The sequence below is a fragment of the Perognathus longimembris genome, chromosome 28, assembly GCF_023159225.1.
Source record: "Perognathus longimembris pacificus isolate PPM17 chromosome 28, ASM2315922v1, whole genome shotgun sequence".
NCBI lineage: Eukaryota > Metazoa > Chordata > Mammalia > Rodentia > Heteromyidae > Perognathus > Perognathus longimembris.
The window spans coordinates 103,860,632-103,878,941 of record NC_063188.1 but is presented as its reverse complement, the minus strand read 5'-3'; the positions used below and the strand labels follow the sequence as shown (position 1 = coordinate 103,878,941).

The 18,310-nt window shown below is 38.8% G+C and overlaps 1 protein-coding gene across 12 annotated transcripts in view; it reads left to right on the top strand.

The window, feature by feature from the left end:
• The window catches only part of Reps2 (RALBP1 associated Eps domain containing 2), a 173,447-nt gene that overhangs the window by 61,114 nt on the left and 94,023 nt on the right, over nt 1–18,310 (top strand). For 8 of the 12 annotated variants that reach the window (XM_048336895.1, XM_048336896.1, XM_048336893.1 and 5 more), the window contains exons 3-5: nt 10,002–10,150; nt 13,396–13,522; nt 17,836–17,924. In XM_048336895.1, the coding sequence (XP_048192852.1) occupies nt 10,002–10,150; nt 13,396–13,522; nt 17,836–17,924 (365 nt within the window). The remainder of the gene's footprint in view (nt 1–10,001; nt 10,151–13,395; nt 13,523–17,835; nt 17,925–18,310) is intronic. The other 4 variants (XM_048336897.1, XM_048336894.1, XM_048336902.1 and 1 more) reach the window with 1 other exon arrangement.

The window sequence follows — 18,310 nt, the reverse complement described above, 5'->3', positions numbered from 1 at the left end:
ACATACCAGGCACGTGTTCTACCTCTGAGTTACTGGCTCAGGTTTACTTTCTTGACACAGGATCACTTTTTATGTCCCCCAGGCTAGCCTCCAACTCCCACTTCTGCGTCCATTTCTCCAGGGCTAGGATCACAGGTGTGCAACCACCATGCTCAGCATCTGTGCCCTTAATTGCTATGGAAAATAGCCCTTTCTTATGATCCATGTTACTACCCTTGTACTAGATGCTGCCAGAGATCTGTAATCATGGAGTAGTTCTCAAATGAGACAAAAATCAGTCCTCAAAGAGCTCCTTTGGTAATACAGAATTAAATTCTCTGAGAGAAATTCCTCTTTTTTGTTCAAGGCTGGTATTTTACCACTTGATCCACAGCTCCACTTTTTGAAATATGTTTCTTTTTTTTTTGGTTGTGGGGCTTGAACTTAGGGCCTGGGCACTGTTCCTGAACTCTTTTTTGCTCAAGGATAGAGCTCTACCACATGAGCCACTTTTAGCTGCTTTTTGGTGATCTTCATGCTTAGAGAATATACTATGTCAAAGTCTTAGGTTCCCAGAGTTCTGGTCTTCCTCTCTCTTCTCTCTTTCCCATAGCTGTTTTTCATACTTCAAGAATCAAAGACTGAGGGTGAGAGTGTGGCTTAGTGGTAAAGTGCTTGCCTAGCATGCATGAAGCGCCAGGTTCAATTCTTCAGTACCACATGTATAGGAAAAGCCAGAAGTGGTGCTGTGGCTCAACTAGTAGAGTGCTAGCCTTGAGCAAAAGAAGCTCAGGGACAGTGCCCAGGCCCTGAGTTCAAGCCCTTAGGACGGGCAAAAATTAAAAAAGAATCAAAGACTGTCCCTACCATCATACCTAAAGTACATCCTATCAAATTCATCAGTGATGGACCCAGTCTGTGATTTATATATCAGAAATATTTATAATCCTGGAAATTAAAAAAATTCTGGGGTAAGGTTGTTCAATTACGTATAAAATTGACTAATGTTCTACATGCAGGGCAATAAAAGTACAATTGGCTCTTGTACTCTTTTCTCCATTGAAATTCCTTTGCTATCATACAAAAGTTACTTGTTAGCTACTAGTTTTGTAAAGGTTAATATCTACCCTTTTATAGTTATAAAATGTCTAATCAAGAGTAAATAGTTCTGGGTGTGGTGGTACATGTCTGTCATTGTAGCATTCACAAGGCTGAAGCAGGAAGATTGTGAGGCCAGCCTGGGCTACATAGCCACACCCTGTCTCAAAAACCAACCAAAACCAAACCAAACAGAATAGTAAGTCATAATAGAAGCATATATTCTTAGCGAGCTAGGTGTTCTTTCTCTCAGCATTTGTTTCCTTAGAGCACTTACCAATCTGTAAATATTGCTTACAGGTTTAACTAATTTTTAGTCTGTCTTTTTCACTTGCCTGTAAGCTTGCCTCAGAGGAAGGGAAGAAGAGCTAGTAGCCTATGTGTTGTGGGGCATTGTAGCTACTGGGTGTAGTTTGGTGGAAGGAAGGAAGAAGGGGAGAGAGGAAGGGAAGGAGGAAGGAAGGAAAGAAGAAGGAAGGAAAGAGGGTGGGGAAAAAGAAAAGCTGAATGTTCACAGAGCAGGCAGCTTAACCTGTCATCCGTGTGTGTGTGTGTGTGTGTGTGTGTGTGTGTGTGTGTGTGTGTGTCCGTCCTGGGCTTGAACTCAGGGCCTGGATGCTATCCCGGAGCTTCTTTTGCTCAAGGCTAGCACTCTACCACTTGAGCCACAGCTCCACTTGTGGCTTTTTGGGTGCTTAATTAGAGATAACAATCTCACGGACTTTTCCTTCTCAACTGGCTTTGAATCATCATCCTCAGATCTCAGCCTCCTAAGCAGCTCTGATTACAGACATGAGCCACCTGTGCCTGGTAACCTGTTACTCTTTAGAACTCCTGAGGAACTTTTGTAGTAGTCATTCTGGGATGTCATTCTTTTCAGGGCCTGGCTCCGAACATTGTCTACCCTTGAAAATCATCTGGAGAGCTTTAAATAAAAGTATGGGTACCTGAGTCCAATGACAGAAATTCTCATTTAACTGACATCAAGTCTAGCCTAAGCATCAAAAGTAAACTTCTGAAAATTTGTGTCAAGCGTTTTCAAGAGCTTTGCTTAAAGTACAAGTATATATCTGGTTATATTGGCATGCAGAGTGCATGGTTTTCAGGGGACACTTATTGTCAGAGCTGTGCAAGTGCTGACTCTGTATTTACATGATCATAAGTGTGAGTGCCTCTTTAAATGTTGGCAACAGGCATCTCTGTAGTCATACCCTCACTGGGGCTGGGGTAAAACAGATGGTGAAACAGCTTACTTGCAGGATGGAGGAAAGAGGAGTGAAAATTGAGGAACAGAGAGAATTCCTGATGAGGAAGCCATGTGGAAACATTTGTCCTGGTAGTAGCTGCTGTTCCCTTTCTTCTTTCTGAAGACTGGACTTGAACTTGTGTGAAGATTAAAGGAATTCAGACATGATCTAGAGTAGGGTTCCTAACTGTTTGTATGCTAGGAACCCTTTTGGCAGTTTGAAGCCTATAGGCACTTTTCAGAATAATGGGGTTTTTGCTCTTTTGGTCCTGGGGAGCAAACCAAGTGCTTAGGCATGCTAAAGATGTGCTTTTCCACCAAGCTGAATCCCTGTCCTAGAATGTTTTAAATGCTTCAAAGGCATAAGAATGTAAAGGCAATCAGTTATATTAAAATAATGACCAAGATATTTAAAAGAAATGATTATATGACAATGTACATACTTCTTTATTAAATCCTCAGAGCTCTAACTGGGATTGAAATAACCTTCATACTTTCAGAATAGTCAGAAGCATATCCAATACATCAAGATGTCTCTAACAAGTGTAATGTGATATAAAAATGCCTGAAAGTCCCAGGAACTGCTAATGATACCTTAGAGATTTACTGTCTACATTTTTAAATGAAAGAAATTAATTTAAATTAGGGTAGGGGACCATTCCCCTGATTTATTTTCCACAATCTCTTTGGGAGTCCCTAAACCCTGATAGTACATGTAATGCTTGAATTCATAAAGTCTCTAGGGCTTTGTTCTCCAGAATGGCTCATGGTCTTATGGTAGTTTGGCATAATCTGCAGAGGAAAGAAAGAGAACTAGGACAAAAATGAGTTATTTATAACCCAAATGTGTTCAAGTTATTTTGCTCCTACTGTTAGGTATCCTTTTATGAAATTGATAATAATAAGTTTGGGATAAAATTCTTAGCAAAATAAAATACTGGCTTGCTTATTTATTTATTTATTTATTTATTCCAGAAAGTTTCTTTACTGTTGTTTCTCTTCTTCTCTAGGATTCTTATATTTTTAATTTAATTTTATTGTCAAAGTGATGTACAGAGGGGTTACAGTTACATATGTAAGGTAATGAGTACATTTCTTGTTGAACATTGTTACTCCCTTACCCCCTCCATTTTCTCCCACTTTCACTCTACCCCCTGGAATATTTTATTGATCTTCTTTATTTTTTGATGAGAGGAGGAAAGAAAGGTTTCACGGTTCTGTAAAATCCCCATATTGTGGTCTGCCACCAAGATCATCCTAAGGCAAATAAGTTACACATTTTGACTCCTCATGTATCTGTAGAATAGTCATTCTCCATTCAGGTGATTTTATCCTATCGGGGGCATTTAATGATAGTGTGGAGACAGTTTTGTTTGTTACATTTGTGGAGAGGGTGCTATGGACAACTACAGGGGCCAGACATCCTGCTAAATGTCTTACACTATATGTGGCAGGGCCCTGTTGTCTAACCACAGCAAATCCTTCAGTCCATACTGCAAATAGTATTGAGACTAAGAAAGACTTCTGCAAAATAAGGATCTAGTGTTTTAGATCCTGCGAGAGAGGCAAAAGGATTTTGCAAGTAGTGCCTCCTGTTTCAATGGTTTCTGTGGCTTTTCTCCAAAATCGGGGAAGCAAAAGCAGACATTCTCTGGACACACACACACACACACACACACACACACACACACACACACACGAGAGAGAGAGAGAGAGAGAGAGAGAGAGAGAGCTGGGGGGGAGAAGTGAGGAGAGGAGAAGAGAGGGGGGAGGGGGGAGAGGGAGAAAGAATGAGTTTAGGGGGTGTCTCTGTGCTCTGCTCACTAAGCAAGCCATTCCTATCGCTTACCCCTAAAGGAAATCTTTTGAGTATGACAAGCAGTTTAATGATTTATAGTAAAGACATCCTCTTAGTGTGGGATAGGAAGATCAAGGATAGTGTAAGGATCCCAGGAAGCGAGGCTGTAGCCACCCGCAAGGGCTGGCATATGTATAGTTTCATCTTTAAACAGAGATGAAATTTTGACTAAAGGCTTTGTATTGTTTCCCACAACATAGGGTTGAGGTTAAGTCACCCTTTCTTTATAACACTCATGTCAATTTCTCTTTCTTTTTCAGTGGTTTCTTTTGGCAATTTACTTTGCACAATCTCCCCTTCTCCTGAGTCTTGCTACAAGGGACCTACAGCTGCTTTGGACAGTTCATCTATAAAGAGTGACCCCCCCCCACCGTACAGCTGGTCAATTGTGTGTTCTGGAGTTCTATTTTTTCATCCTAAACTCCTGTCCTCAGCCTTTTTGTTGTTGGTTTTTTTTCCCATTCCAACTTATAAACAGTGGCTTTAAACTTTATTTATCACTGTTATGAGATTCTTTGGCAGTCTTTGTAAAAACTCTGAATTTCACCAGGAAAAGGCACATGAACATAGGGACAAGGGTAAAGATTACTGGAAAGAAACACAAAAGAAAAGCCTAATTCTTAATTTAACTGTTATATATGTGCATGTGGGCACACACACATGCATACTGATCAAACAGTGCACTTAAAGATCTGTATAAATTATCCTTCCATAGAAAAACTTCTGTATATAATTTAAAGAGAAATCACCTAAGACATTTCTTACTACAGTGGCCCACATTCCCTCACAACAGCTATTAGCTAGAGCTCTACTGTTCTGTGATGGTAGTCACTAAACACAGGCCTCTATCGAGCACTTAAAATATGGCAAGTATGAACTGACATGTGCAGTGAAGATAGAACACATATTTGAGTTAAAATAATGTGAAATATACATAGCATGAAACATTCCATTCAACCATTTAAAAGGAACAGTTCAATAGTTTTAAGTATATTCATATTGGTATGCATCCAGTTTCTAGAACTTTTCCACTTTGCCTTGCAAAATAGAATCTGATTAAATAATTCTCCATCTCACTCTTCTTCCTTAGTCTCTGGCAACCATTCTACAATTTTCTTTCTTTCTTTCTTGCTGGTATTTGGGATTGAATTCAGTGCCTCATGCTTGCTTGGCAAGCACTTTACCATTTGAGTCACATCCCCCAATCCCAAGGGGAAAATTAGAAGAGTATTCTAAAATAAGTTATTAGTCTTCAGTGTTAGGTGCCTTAGCATTGTATTGAACACAATTATCAGGCTGTGAGACTTCCAAGCTCAGACTAGCCCCTCCCAGAAGGTGGAGTCCATAGCATCTCCTTCCCAGTGTCAGCAGTGTGTTTGGGAAGAAGCATTTTGTTTACCTGTGGTGCTGGAGATCAAACCCAGGGCCTTAAACATGTCAAGCAATCACTCTACCACTGAGCTATATATCCAGCCTTCTACTTTTTATTCCTATGAATTTGATCACTTTTATAGCTCATATAGGTAGAAGCATTTGTCTTTTTCTAACTATTTTATTTCACTTTGTAAAAACCTTGTAAACAGGAGTCTGAGATCTGAGGATAGTGCTTCAAAGCCAGCCCAGGCAGGAAAGCCTGTGAGACTCTTATTTACCGTAAACTACCAAAAAGCTGGAAATGGAGCTGTGGCTCAGGTGGTAGAGTGTTAGCCTTGAGCAAAAATCCTCAGGGGCAGGGCCCAGGCCCTGAGTTCAAGCCCCAGGATGTGTACAAAAAAGCCTTTACAATGTGGCAGCGACAAAATTAATAATTATATATTGGCCTCTATTTATAGGGACAGGATCGAAAGACGCATTTGGTATTTGGATCCTCTCCGCAACTTCCATCATTCTCTGTTTTCTTGGTAGTGAGGTCCAGTGTCATTTGCCATTTATTATTGCATTTATGTTGCTTACATTTTTTCTAGTTGATTGAGGAAATGGAAATATTTCTCACATTTATGTGTTTATTCCATATGGAAAAACAGGCCCTGTCCCTTGCTCACACCATGGCGTATGCTTATAATCCGGACTGCTTGGGGGATAGAGATCAGAACGATTGTGGTTTGAGGCTAGTTTAGAAAAAAAGTTAGTGGGACTCCATCTCAACAAACAAGCTGGCTACGGTGATACAGGCCTATCAGGTACTTGGGAGGAAGGGATCAGGAGGATGGAGGTTTGAGTCTAGGCCAAAGAAAACATTAATCAGACCTATCTTAACAACATCATGGTGGCATGCACTTGTCATCACAGCTGCGAGGAAAGCATATGGAGGTAGAAAGATTGTGTTCTGGGATGCCTAGGCAAAAAATATCAAGACCCTGTTTGAAAAATAACTAAAAGAAGGCTTGGAGGTCTGGCTTAAGTGGTAGAGCACCTGCCTAGCAAGCATGAGGCCCTGAGTTCAATCCCCAGTACCTTAAAGCAAAGCAAAAAAAACCCCCAAAAACAAAAACGAAGAAAAGATAAAGGATTTTCCGTTTCTTTTAAGACAGTTACAAGTTAAAAAAAAAAGAGGAGGCATACATTTCTTTGTAGAAAGGAAGAATTGTCAGATAAATGTTTCTTATTCTAAGACAGTGTCTGGTTATGCATTTGCATTTAATGCATGAAGCATTTCTATGTTCAAGGAATATAACCTAAGATACCACTATGGAACAAGTTTTGGGGGAGATACTGTTCTCATTGGTCTTTATAAACATTGAATTTGTATTTTTAGTTTGTTTCCCGTGTATTAGTTTAGTTGTATGGATGGCAAATTTTTAACCAGTTGCTATAAAATGACCTTCTATGATCACTTGGCATATATCACTGCATAGCAAATATTTGATTAATTTTTGTTTTGTTTTGTTTCTTGGCCAGTCCTGGGGCTTGAACTCCGGCCCTAAGCACTGTCCCTGGCTTCTTTTTTTTTTTTTTGCTCAAGGCTAGCACTCTGCCACTTGAGCCACAGCGCCATTTCTGGCCTTTTCTATATATGTGGTGCTGGGGAATCAAATCCAGGGCTTCATGTATACGAGGCAAACACTTTACCACTAGGCCACATTCCCAGCCCTTGATTAATTTTTAATGAGATTTCACTATCAACTTTTGTGTACAAGGAGAAAAACTCAGATCAAAAACTTATAAACTGGGCTGGGGATATAGCCTAGTGGCAAGAGTGCCTGCCTCGGATACACGAGGCCCTAGGTTCGATTCCCCAGCACCACATATACAGAAAACGGCCAGAAGCGGCGCTGTGGCTCAAGTGGCAGAGTGCTAGCCTTGAGCGGGAAGAAGCCAGGGACAGTGCTCAGGCCCTGAGTCCAAGGCCCAGGACTGGCAAAAAAAAAAAAAAAAAAAAAAAAAAAACTTATAAACTAAATTTGCTTTTTATTTTTTAAATAAGTTGCAGCACCTTAAGAGAAATGGTACTTCATGAAAGTTTTCCATAGGACTGTTATTATATATGGTTACAGTTCTTTAACATTTTTTTTCTTTTGTTTTCAAAGTGAAGTACAGAGAGGTTACAGTTTCATATGTAAGGCAGTGAGTACATTTCTTGTATGGTTACAGTTCTTTTAAGTGAGAGTCATTTGAAACCACATGACTGAAGAAAAGATAAGAGAAATTCAGCTATATTTGGCTGTTTGGAGGCCATCTTGAGAGATAATTTGTTTCCTAGGCCCATGATTCTGGTGAAATGTTATAGCCAGAGGGGGAGAACGTGTGAAGTGACAGTGTCCTAAATGGTGTTTAGGATCCCGGTTTAAGTCCTAGGATAGGTGTTGGTATTGGTAACCATGCATATTCCACGGTGTTCCCTGGCATGATCTTTTGAATGTCAATAAAACTGGCCAGGGAGCTTATAAATACTGAGCATGTCTTTCTTTTCTCCCTTAAAAAGTACCTGGAAGAGTCAGGGCACAAAGGATTTTATATGCTGTTTTTCCACCCATGTTGCAGACTGAGCTGAAAGAAGTATCTTTCTGAGAACAGAAGCACAGGGTTAGCTAACATTTGATTCACTAAGACTCTGGAACTTCTTTTCTTTTGTCTTCTTTTTTCTTTTGAAATCTATTCCTATCTCAAGTACTAGAGTGCTGCCTGAAGTTGGGAAACATTAGAACATTAAAAATGGCAGCCATCTTCTCTTTAGAGGACAGTCCTAGTTTAATTTTCCAGATTGGTTCCTCTATTTATGTCTCTTGGGCCTGTGGCTGATTGATCACATGAGGATCTGTCATGTTGTCTGCTTCTTTGAATCAAGTGTGGACATAGCAACTGAAAATAAACACGATGTGGATATTAGAGAACCAGGGGCCTTCTTTGCCTGGGGACCTAGCCTACTTGCTGTTTGCTAAGATGTTTCCTGGCTTTAGCATAGCATCAATCATTGGAAGTGCAGCTGTGCTTTTGGAGTGGGAGACTGATGAAAGTGCAAAGGCACATGGAGTATTATTCAGAATAATGGTTACAGATGCAAATCATTATGCATCATCCATAATATTATCCTCATTTTTGTGGGTCTTTGTGCTATGCGATTGTGTGTGATTTGCTGTGCTGAGAACGAGAAGCATGCCAACGCATCATTTTCATTTTTGAAATGTTTTGTCAGAAATTTAAAATACAAAGTAAATATACCCCACTATGGCATTTCAGCTCTTTATCACATTGCAAGTGGCTAATGGGTTTGACATTATAATCTGGCTAAGTGTTTGACTGATCTGACTTGATACTGTTTTCTTCATTACGTTATGAAAAGTCAACCAGCAATTGAGTGGGAAAGTTTTTTAAAGAATTACCTTGTATAAGAAACTGTTCAGCCTTGTAAGTTTGTCCCCAGGGCTAAGGAACCTAATATAGGGCACTGGTTAAGAACTGGCTTGCTTGGATTCGAACCATTCAAACCACAGAAAAACTGTGATGTTGGAGAAATTATTTAGTACCTTGTGTCAATTTTTACATCTGTAAAGATTTGAAAATGTTAGTTTTTTTTAAAATTTAGAATTCAGAAAGTCTATGTTTCCCTGTTGTCTTTTTTATATTGTTTCTTTTCTTTTTATTTCTTTATTGTCAAAGTGATGTACAGAGGGGTTACAGTTTCATACGTAAGGCAGTGAGTACATTTCGGGAGGCAAGGATAATGTTAGTTTTAAAATTCAATGATGATGTTTGAACTCAGTGCCTTGCACTTACTAAGCAAGCACTCTACTATTTTGGCCCCTAGCTCTCTTCCTTTAGTTATTTTTCTGATAGGGCTTTGGACTATGATCCTTCTACTTACACCCCCTGTATTACTGGGATTATAGACCTGTACCACCATGCTTAGATCCATGATAGTTTTATTATACAGACTTGTGAGAATTCAGTAAGTTAATATTTGTAATTCCTTACTATTGTACCTGGCATATTTAAGTGTGTCTATGTTTTAATTGCTACTGTTCATCACTTACTATATTTATGTAATTCCATGTCCTTTTTCTTTCTAGACTAAAGAATTTCTTTCTTTCTAGACTGAAGGATTAAGTGGGAGATCAATCTTAAAGCCTCAATTTCTTCTGTGATGATTTAGCAGAAGTAAAAATGCTGAACAAAGATGTTAACCTTTGTTAAATCCTAGCATTGTCTTCGATTGCACAGTAACCCTCATTATGCCTAAACTGATGTTTAATCTGCATTTAATGCTCTGGAATTTTTCCTCAAAAATGGCCATTGAGTCATCTTTTGGCCATTGGGGCCCACTCTCTCTTTGCAGTTATAAAATAAAGTCTCATTTGAGCTTTTCTTATTTTGGTCCTAAAGAATTGCCTCTGCCTCGTTTTATGATGTCCAAGAATGATGGTGAGATACGATTTGGGAATCCAACTGAGCTTCATGGAACTAAGGTTCAGATTCCATATTTAACTGCGGAAAAACTTTCCTTCAAAAGAATGGATGAGGAGGAGAAACAGGTAATATGGTCTGATTAGGCATGTTTGTTGGATCCCGACTGGAAACACTCATGTGGCAGAGTCTCATTTCCAGCAAATCTTACCATCTGGAGCACATTTAGTGTCTTGGAAGTGAGCCAGTAGTTTCCTTGTAGTAAAATGAGCTGATGCACAGGAATTACGACAAGCTACCTGTAGACCTTTTAGAACCTTCTTTAGTGTAGAATTATATCTAAAACAAGGCTACTGATTTATTTTGTATACTTACATGATGTCTCTAGGTTAGTGATTTTTTTCCAAATGGGTTCTTAAAGAGTTGTCTGGTTCAGTAAGTTTGGGAGACATAGCTTCATATCCTATTCTTGGGGGGAAAACTAGATCATCAGTCTTAGAAATTTATTGTGCACATTGGCAAGGAAGTCCTACAGTAAAGAGACCTGGGGAGCTATGGTTACTAAACTACTTTTTATCAAGGAATCCCTTCTCATTTAAACATCTTTGGAATGGCATCTTAGGAAATGCTACTACCAATGTAGCAGGTTTGGAACTAGAAGAGAGAAAATAGGCTTTTAAAATTAGGTCACTAATTGCAATAGTCAGATGGTGTTTAGTGAAGACAAAAACATGAAATCCTAGAAGAGTGGGCTTCTTAAATGATCTGCATGTTAATAAGTCCCAAGCACATTGAAGTATAGCTCATACTTCTGATAAAGATTTCGGAGTCACCATTGGTAATAATTAGTATATGTTTAGGATAGTCCTAGCAAATGATCACAGTAGCTCAATAGCTATATACATATGATCACATAGGTGATGCTAAACAAATGAACTCCAAGTTATGGAAATAACTGGTTTATCATTGTTATTTTCAGTGTATTATGTGAAATTATGCCTTCTTGTCTTTCTTCCCCATGGTTTGACCGCTGGTGTTGGTACCCTGGGTATTGTATATATGTTTATAGGAACTAGGGAAGGGAGGGGGAACATCAAAATGGGGTAAAAGGCAAACCAATATGACAGCAATACTTACAAGACAATATGCTGTAAACCAACTCTACAACTGGAGGGGGAGGGGGGGAGGGAACTAGGGAGGAGGGAAGGTGGGAGAAAAATGAAGGAGGAGGTAACACGTTTGATAAGAAATGTACTCATTGCTTTACGTATGAAACTGTAACCCCTCTGTACATCACTTTGACAATAAAAAAAGATTCTGAGTCATGTGGAAAATTACATTATATCTAGCATAGCATGTTCCATAAGGTAAAAATATTTTCTGTATTTTGGGAAGCCTTGAATCAAAATGTTTTTTAATTAGGAAAACTAATTTACATGATTCACCCTGATGATGATGGATTTCTTAGGTGTTTCTGTAAAATGTTTTATGTATTTTATTTTGATTATTTGAGACAGGGCCTTGCCATGTAGCCCAAGCTGGTCTGGATCACATGATTCTGAATGCTGGAATTAAAGGCATGCACCACTACACCTAAGTGAAGGGCTATATTTATAGTTAAGGGAGACATAGCACATTCTGTTAAACAATTGCATATACTGTTGCTTTCATCATTCAGGTACAGTTTAAACTAGTTTTTCAGGGATATATTTTTGAAGGAGGTATAGGAATCTCAAGTCAGTATGGTTTTGCATATTTCTCACTAGCATTTGGAGAGAAAGGAGGATCCACTGGCCCACAGTGGTTGATGTACTGGGAAATTGCCAGGTATAGTCTCTGGTTGTGTGAATGAGGGTGCATTCTTTTACTTCCTGCTGGGTTTGTATTAGGCACACTGATTCTATAGTTGTGAGCATACACTTCAGAGCAAATATAATTTTCTTTAAAAAGAATATGTGATCAGTATCTCAGATTGCATAGTTCTCCTTAAACTAAAGAGGCCAACTAGCTCTGTGTTATGAAAGGCACTGTTTCCTTGTTATGTGGATACCTCAAAGTTACCACTATTGGTAGTATTAGAAGATGAGGAGAAAACCCAGCAGCAGATCAGCTTGGTTACTTTGTCTAGAGTCCTATGTCAGGTTCATACTTAAATTGGAATTGAAATACAGCGTGTAAAGGATTTGTTCTAGTGTTTAAGAGTAGTACATTCTTCTCGGTACAAATCAAACACAAAAAGCTGACATTTATGTAAGGTCCACCCCCGGGAGGGCTCCACGCAGATGCCTCCCCCCTCCACCGGTTTAAGTCTGCACTCAATACCTGAGTTACCTAGGTAACTGGCACACCTGGAGGCAGTTACCGCCTCCTTCTCTGAGGTCACATCCAATCCACCTGGCTACACCTCCTGCCTTTCCCTATATAATCCAGATCAACACAGTCCCTGCTCTCTTTCATTTTCACTCTTATACTCTCTTGCTCTTTTCTCTCTTTTTCCCTTTTTCCTTCCCGTCTGTCTCCCCACGCCTCCATCTTATGTGGGCTGGCAGTTTGCTTTCCCCCCAATAAACTCCTTTCTACCTGAACCATGTGGAGGGTTTTCATTCCAGTGAACCTTACAACTTAATTTGGCATAGCAAACACCAAGAATATAGTATTAAACATTTAAACTATAGATTTTATTATACTTATACTTATGAAGTATAAATCTAGGAAATCGGAGACTTGATTAATGGGTGAAAATTGAACTGATACAGACAGATCACATTGAGGAATATGAATTTTCAAGTGATCAGTGTTTTTTATTTTCCACAGAAAAATATAATTGGAATAACTGAAAGCATTTCAGGTTGGTTTTAGTAATTTAGGTTAACTCAGTGCTGCTGAGACTATTCTCTGGGAGACTTTTGAATTCTTTTTTTTAAAAGATTTTTAAATTTATTAATTAAACAAAAATTTTTTTGACAAGGTGTTGTGCAAAAAGGGTACATTTACATAGTAGGGCAGTGTGTACATTTCTTGTGATATCTTACACCCTGTTTATCTTTCCCTTTCCTAGGTCAGGCAGACATATATACATTACCCAATGTACCAAGAACATATACAGTAGCCACGTGGCCTACGCCAAAGAAAATTTGCCTAGGGCTTTAAATGTAATGTCGACATTAGATAATATGTCGACAGTAGACTTTTGAATTCTTAGACACTGCCTTTTAACTACACTGTGGTTTTGGGTTTTTTTTTTCATATTTCTGCCCATTTTAAAAATCAGTCAGGTCTCCAGCCATAGGGTTCGGTTATACTTCATAACTGCAGCTCAGAATGACCAGCTTCTCCAGTGGTTGTCTCTAAACTCTGCTCTGGTTCTTTGAAGCAGGAAACACAGTCTCCCACGATGTCACCTCTTGCCTCCCCTCCTTCTTCCCCGCCTCATTACCAGAGGGTGCCCTTGAGCCATGGCTACAGCAAACTGCGGAGCAGCACTGAGCAGATGCATCCAGGTAAGAGGTACCCTGGGGCCCAGCTGTCCCAGGCAAGGTCTTGGAGTAGCCTTAATCTATAAGGCAGCAATGCCAACAGCGGTTTAATTTCTTGATCTAATTACTCTTGTTTCCGGAAACATGGCTCAGTTTAATTTTATATTCTTGAGCCAACATTTTTGTTACTGAAATTAATGCTTTGTCTCCTGTTCTGGAAACGAATTCATCTTTAGATTTGTCTTTTATGTATAGAGTCTTTATGATTTAGTCTTTTTGTATGGAGATCATCAAACAGGGACATAGAATGCTAAGGGTTTGCAATTGGGGGGAATTGTTATTCCTTTCTGTGAATGTATCAAACACATTTATATAACAACTGCTTTTTATCATGTTTCTTTAAAAAATATAACTACATGAAAACAAAAGAGTTGATTCAAACCTTTAAAGATTGATGGCATACATAAAAATACCAGGTTCTTGATTTTTTTTTTTGAATAAGGCTAAAGAAAATGCTAGGAGTAGCATTTTGCGGGAAGCATGTATCATACACAGTTGTGGGATTGCCTGCCTGCTCACATTTCTGCTCTGCTAGCCACAGTACTGGTAAAATATATTAGTTGGTTGTGAGGATGACTTGCAGAGCTGGCTGCCCAGACTGCACTGCTAAAAGCTCCGTAAATTCACTGCAGTCTCATCCTTCTGAGTTTTAGAGTCTAGTTTAAGCTATGACCAATTGAAAGTACTCTCCGATTGGGATTTTTGTGGGTGTGTGTGGACTCTGGCTGAAAATGACCCAGTTTTGGCAATTTTTTTCTGCACTAAAAAAGTGGTAACTTCTAGAGGGTCACAAAAATAAAAATGTATATGAGGCTGACCCTAAAGAGAGGCTGTAATCTTGCAGAGAGAAGTAGATATGGCATAAAGAAAAGAGCTCTGGAGTGAATCAGAAAGTGTAGATTTCTATGTCCGGCTGCATGAATTCAGACAAGCTATTTAACTTCTCTTTAAAAAAAAAGAGTCATAGTAACCGATAGGGATGTTAGAAGGATTCCATGAGCCCATGAGTAGAAAATGTTCTTAAATTAAGTCCTATGTAAGAGAAAGAAGATGTTGATAATGGTAATAGTCACAAAAATGACTGTTCTAAAACCTAGATATCCCATCACTTTCTTAAACTAAACAAAGTTGTAAACTCTTCATTTCCCTTACCTGTTTTTCCCTATTTTTGAAGTGAATCTTTTTTTTTTCCTAATCTTCTTTTGGCTTGGAATTGTTTTTGTGTGTGCTGGTCTTGGGGCTTGAACTCAGAGCCTGGGCACTGTCCTAAGCTTCCTTTGCTCAACACAAGCCCTCCACCACAGCTCCACTTCTGGCTTTTTGGGAGGTTAGTTTATTGGAGATAAGAGTTTTGTGGACTTTCCTTCCTGTGCTGGCTTTGAACCACAATCCTCCGATCTCAGCCTCATGAGTAGCTAGGATTACAGGCGTGGGCCACCAGTGCCTGGCTTGGAAGTTGATTTTTAACTTATGGATAAATCAGTTTTTGTTCCGTGGAGGAAGCTAATCATCAAGTTCTTCCTGTTTCCTGCCGCTTCTCTTCATTCCATCCAAACTGAGTTTCCATTTTCACAGTGCTGAGGAAGCAGCTTGCTTTCCTCCTTTCTGGACACTTAGGAGCATAGGCCAAGACCATTGATGCTTCATTCCTTTATATGCTTAAAAACGCAAGGTCAAATCTGTGTATTATAACACACACACATTTTGTTTATTTTTATTTTGTGTATTGGTTTTTGAGACAGGGTCTTGCTATCACACTTGGTGAACACACACTTTTAAAACTTTCAGTTTGCACTTTTAACAAATAGATTATGCCCATGTAGTCACCATTTAAATGAAAATAGCCCTTTCCAGTCACTCCCAGTCCTAATTCAAGCACTGTTCTGATTTGTGTTACCATACATTGTTTTTGCCTTTTGTAGAACTTCTTACAAATGGAAACAGTAAGTTGATTTATATATGTCTACCATCGTTCCCTCAACCTAATTGACATTTTTATCTATAGTTGTATTGGTAGTTCCTTCTGTTACATGACAATCATTTTCCTATTGATGAACATTTGAGTTTTAAAGTGTTTGGCTATTTGTCCTTTTGGTGACATAGACTCTCATTTTATTGGCAAGTAGGGGTGGAAGTGATGAGTCTTAGTGTCAGTAGATAAGAAATAGCAAAACATTTCTACTTTGGTACTACATTTCAGAGTGATGAAATCTTTTTATTTTACATTATAGTTTTATTATCTTAAGAAGTTGTACAAAAGAGTTACTATTCAACAAATCAGTTGATAAGTACAATATATATTGATCCATGTCACCCCTTAGAGTGAAGGAATAGTAAGTGCTTTTAAAAATACTTCTATCCTTGAAGAAAGATAGTACTTCTGTTTCCTCACTACTAAACCTCTTGTAAGGGGATTAAAGAATTACTTAGTTTGAATTGGCATGCGTGTTTTCCATTTCATTTGGGAGGAAAGAGGATCAAGGCAATACATAGTACCTTTGTGAGTTGAGTTTCAATTGAGGAATAAGTCAGAAGTAAACTGATGATGGCCTGAATATCGTCTTTGCTGATAGCTGACTGGAGCATGTCTTAAGGAATGTGGCCAAATGTACTTCTGTCTCTCCTATTTCTAGTCACAGACGTGTGGCCACCCCAGGCTTCCATGTCAATAGAAGGAGAAAATCTGTCTCTCTGAAGTAACCCCCACATCATGACCAGGTGGTAGCCTCTCTCCCCACCCCTCCCCCACCTCCTCAGGTAGTGCAAGCTTCCACCCTTTTATGAGAAGTATAGACACTTAGAATACTTCCTAGGGAAACTCATGGTACTAGGATCTGAACCACACGATCGTTCGCTGTGTTTAAAACCTTCCAAAAGAGTGAAGTTACTGCTAGGGTTTAATTTGATGTTACATCAACATGGAATAATTGTAAAAATCATATGTGTCAAAATCTAGTGACTGTCTACTAGCTGAGACTTTTTCTTTTACATTTGGATTTTGTGCTTCTGAAAATTGACTTAGTGCATTGCCAGGCATTTTTTTTTTGGTATCTTAATGTGTGTACAACCTATTTTAATGTGTTATAATATTGTGTTCCAGTTGCTCAGAAGAGATGTAAGCCCAAGTGTGGTTTGTTGTTGATGTGTGTGTGTGTGTGTGTATGTTGTCTTTAGTGAGAATATCACTATATAGCCCAGAATAGCCCTGAAATTAGCAAAGCCCCTGCCTTAACTTCCTGAGTGCTAGGATTCCAGTCATATGTCACCACACCAGGCTGGTTTGTTATTTTTGATGTATTGTTGTTATATACTATCTTTATTTGAAAAAAAGATCAAAGCATGCTAAAGTTGGTGCTATAACAGGATGTTCTGCTCTCCACTGAATTTGTTTTAAATTCAGTAAGCTACAGAAAGAAGCATTTTGTGTATTTATGTACTTTCCTTTCCTCAAACTGTTAACCTACAGAGATGAGAATTGTTTCTACTTGAGTGATAACTGCTCTTTTCTGTTGGAGCTTAATATTACCTGGTTATGCCTAACTGTTCTTCTGCCATGTTAACAAAGTCATTATTTATGTCTTCTAGTCATAGTGCAGCCAGTTTCTAGATATAGTTTATAAGGCTAGAATTGCTGGTTATTCAAATAAGGTCTTTCATTTAATTCTGACCTGTAGCAGTATTCACTAGAGATTGCACTGTGGTCACATCTCAAAACCACTAATGAACACATACACATACACAGAGAAACACACATGCATGTGTGTACATATGAAGAGCCCACTTAATATGTAAGTGATCTTCTTCACTTCAGAGTTTGGTACAACATACCACAGGAGACAGGAATCAAACTTGAATACCTTTAATATGGTATTTGCTTTGCAGAACTGGGGTTTGAACTTAGGCCCTCATACTTGATAGGCAAGTGTTCTACCATTTGAGCCATGCCTCCAGCCCAACAAGACATTTTTCTAGCATTTTATCATTCCTTTTTAAGATCTCAATTATGTTCTTAGTATTCCACCCCAACACTTTATTCCTGCCATTAACCTGATGTAAATATTTTTCTGCCTGTTTATGAATTGGCTGGATGTGTTTAGTTAGATTGATAGTGAAATTGTACTCGAGGATTAGCAATTGTCTATATGGCCCTATGAGCATATAACTTTAATTTCTTTGCCAATTCTCCCATGAAAAGTGGATGCTCTATCTGTTTGTTAGGTCTTAATTTTTGAGTGAGACCATTGTGTACCAGCAAGCTTTCTCTCTTACTGTTTCAGCTCCCTATGAAGCAAGACAGTCCCTTGTCCAACCTGAGGGGTCATCATCAGGAGCCAAACCAGTTCGGCATCAGGCTTCTCTTATCCGAGTAAGTTATATAATGTAGGGCAATGACAATGAAGAATGGCCATAGGATTTGGACTTCGGAACATGGATTTTTGAAGGGTGAACTTTTTCATTGCATGGGAGATATAAACCACACCCTCATTTAAACATTACATTTCTTGTTCTGTTGCTTGTCTATTTTCCTAAATCTTTTCTGTTTCTGTCTACCCTTTCTGCAGTCTGTATCCCAAGCCAGAGGTGGTTCTTGATCTTCAGTGTACCTACAGTGTTCTTCCACCTTCGTCTACCCACTCATCTGATACCTTTTCAGGAGAGCATCATTTTTTTCTGAAGCAGTCTGTCTTGCCTTTGCCTAATTCTTTACTATTATTTAGTGTATAACTAATGTTTTCCATTTGTTTTGTGCCT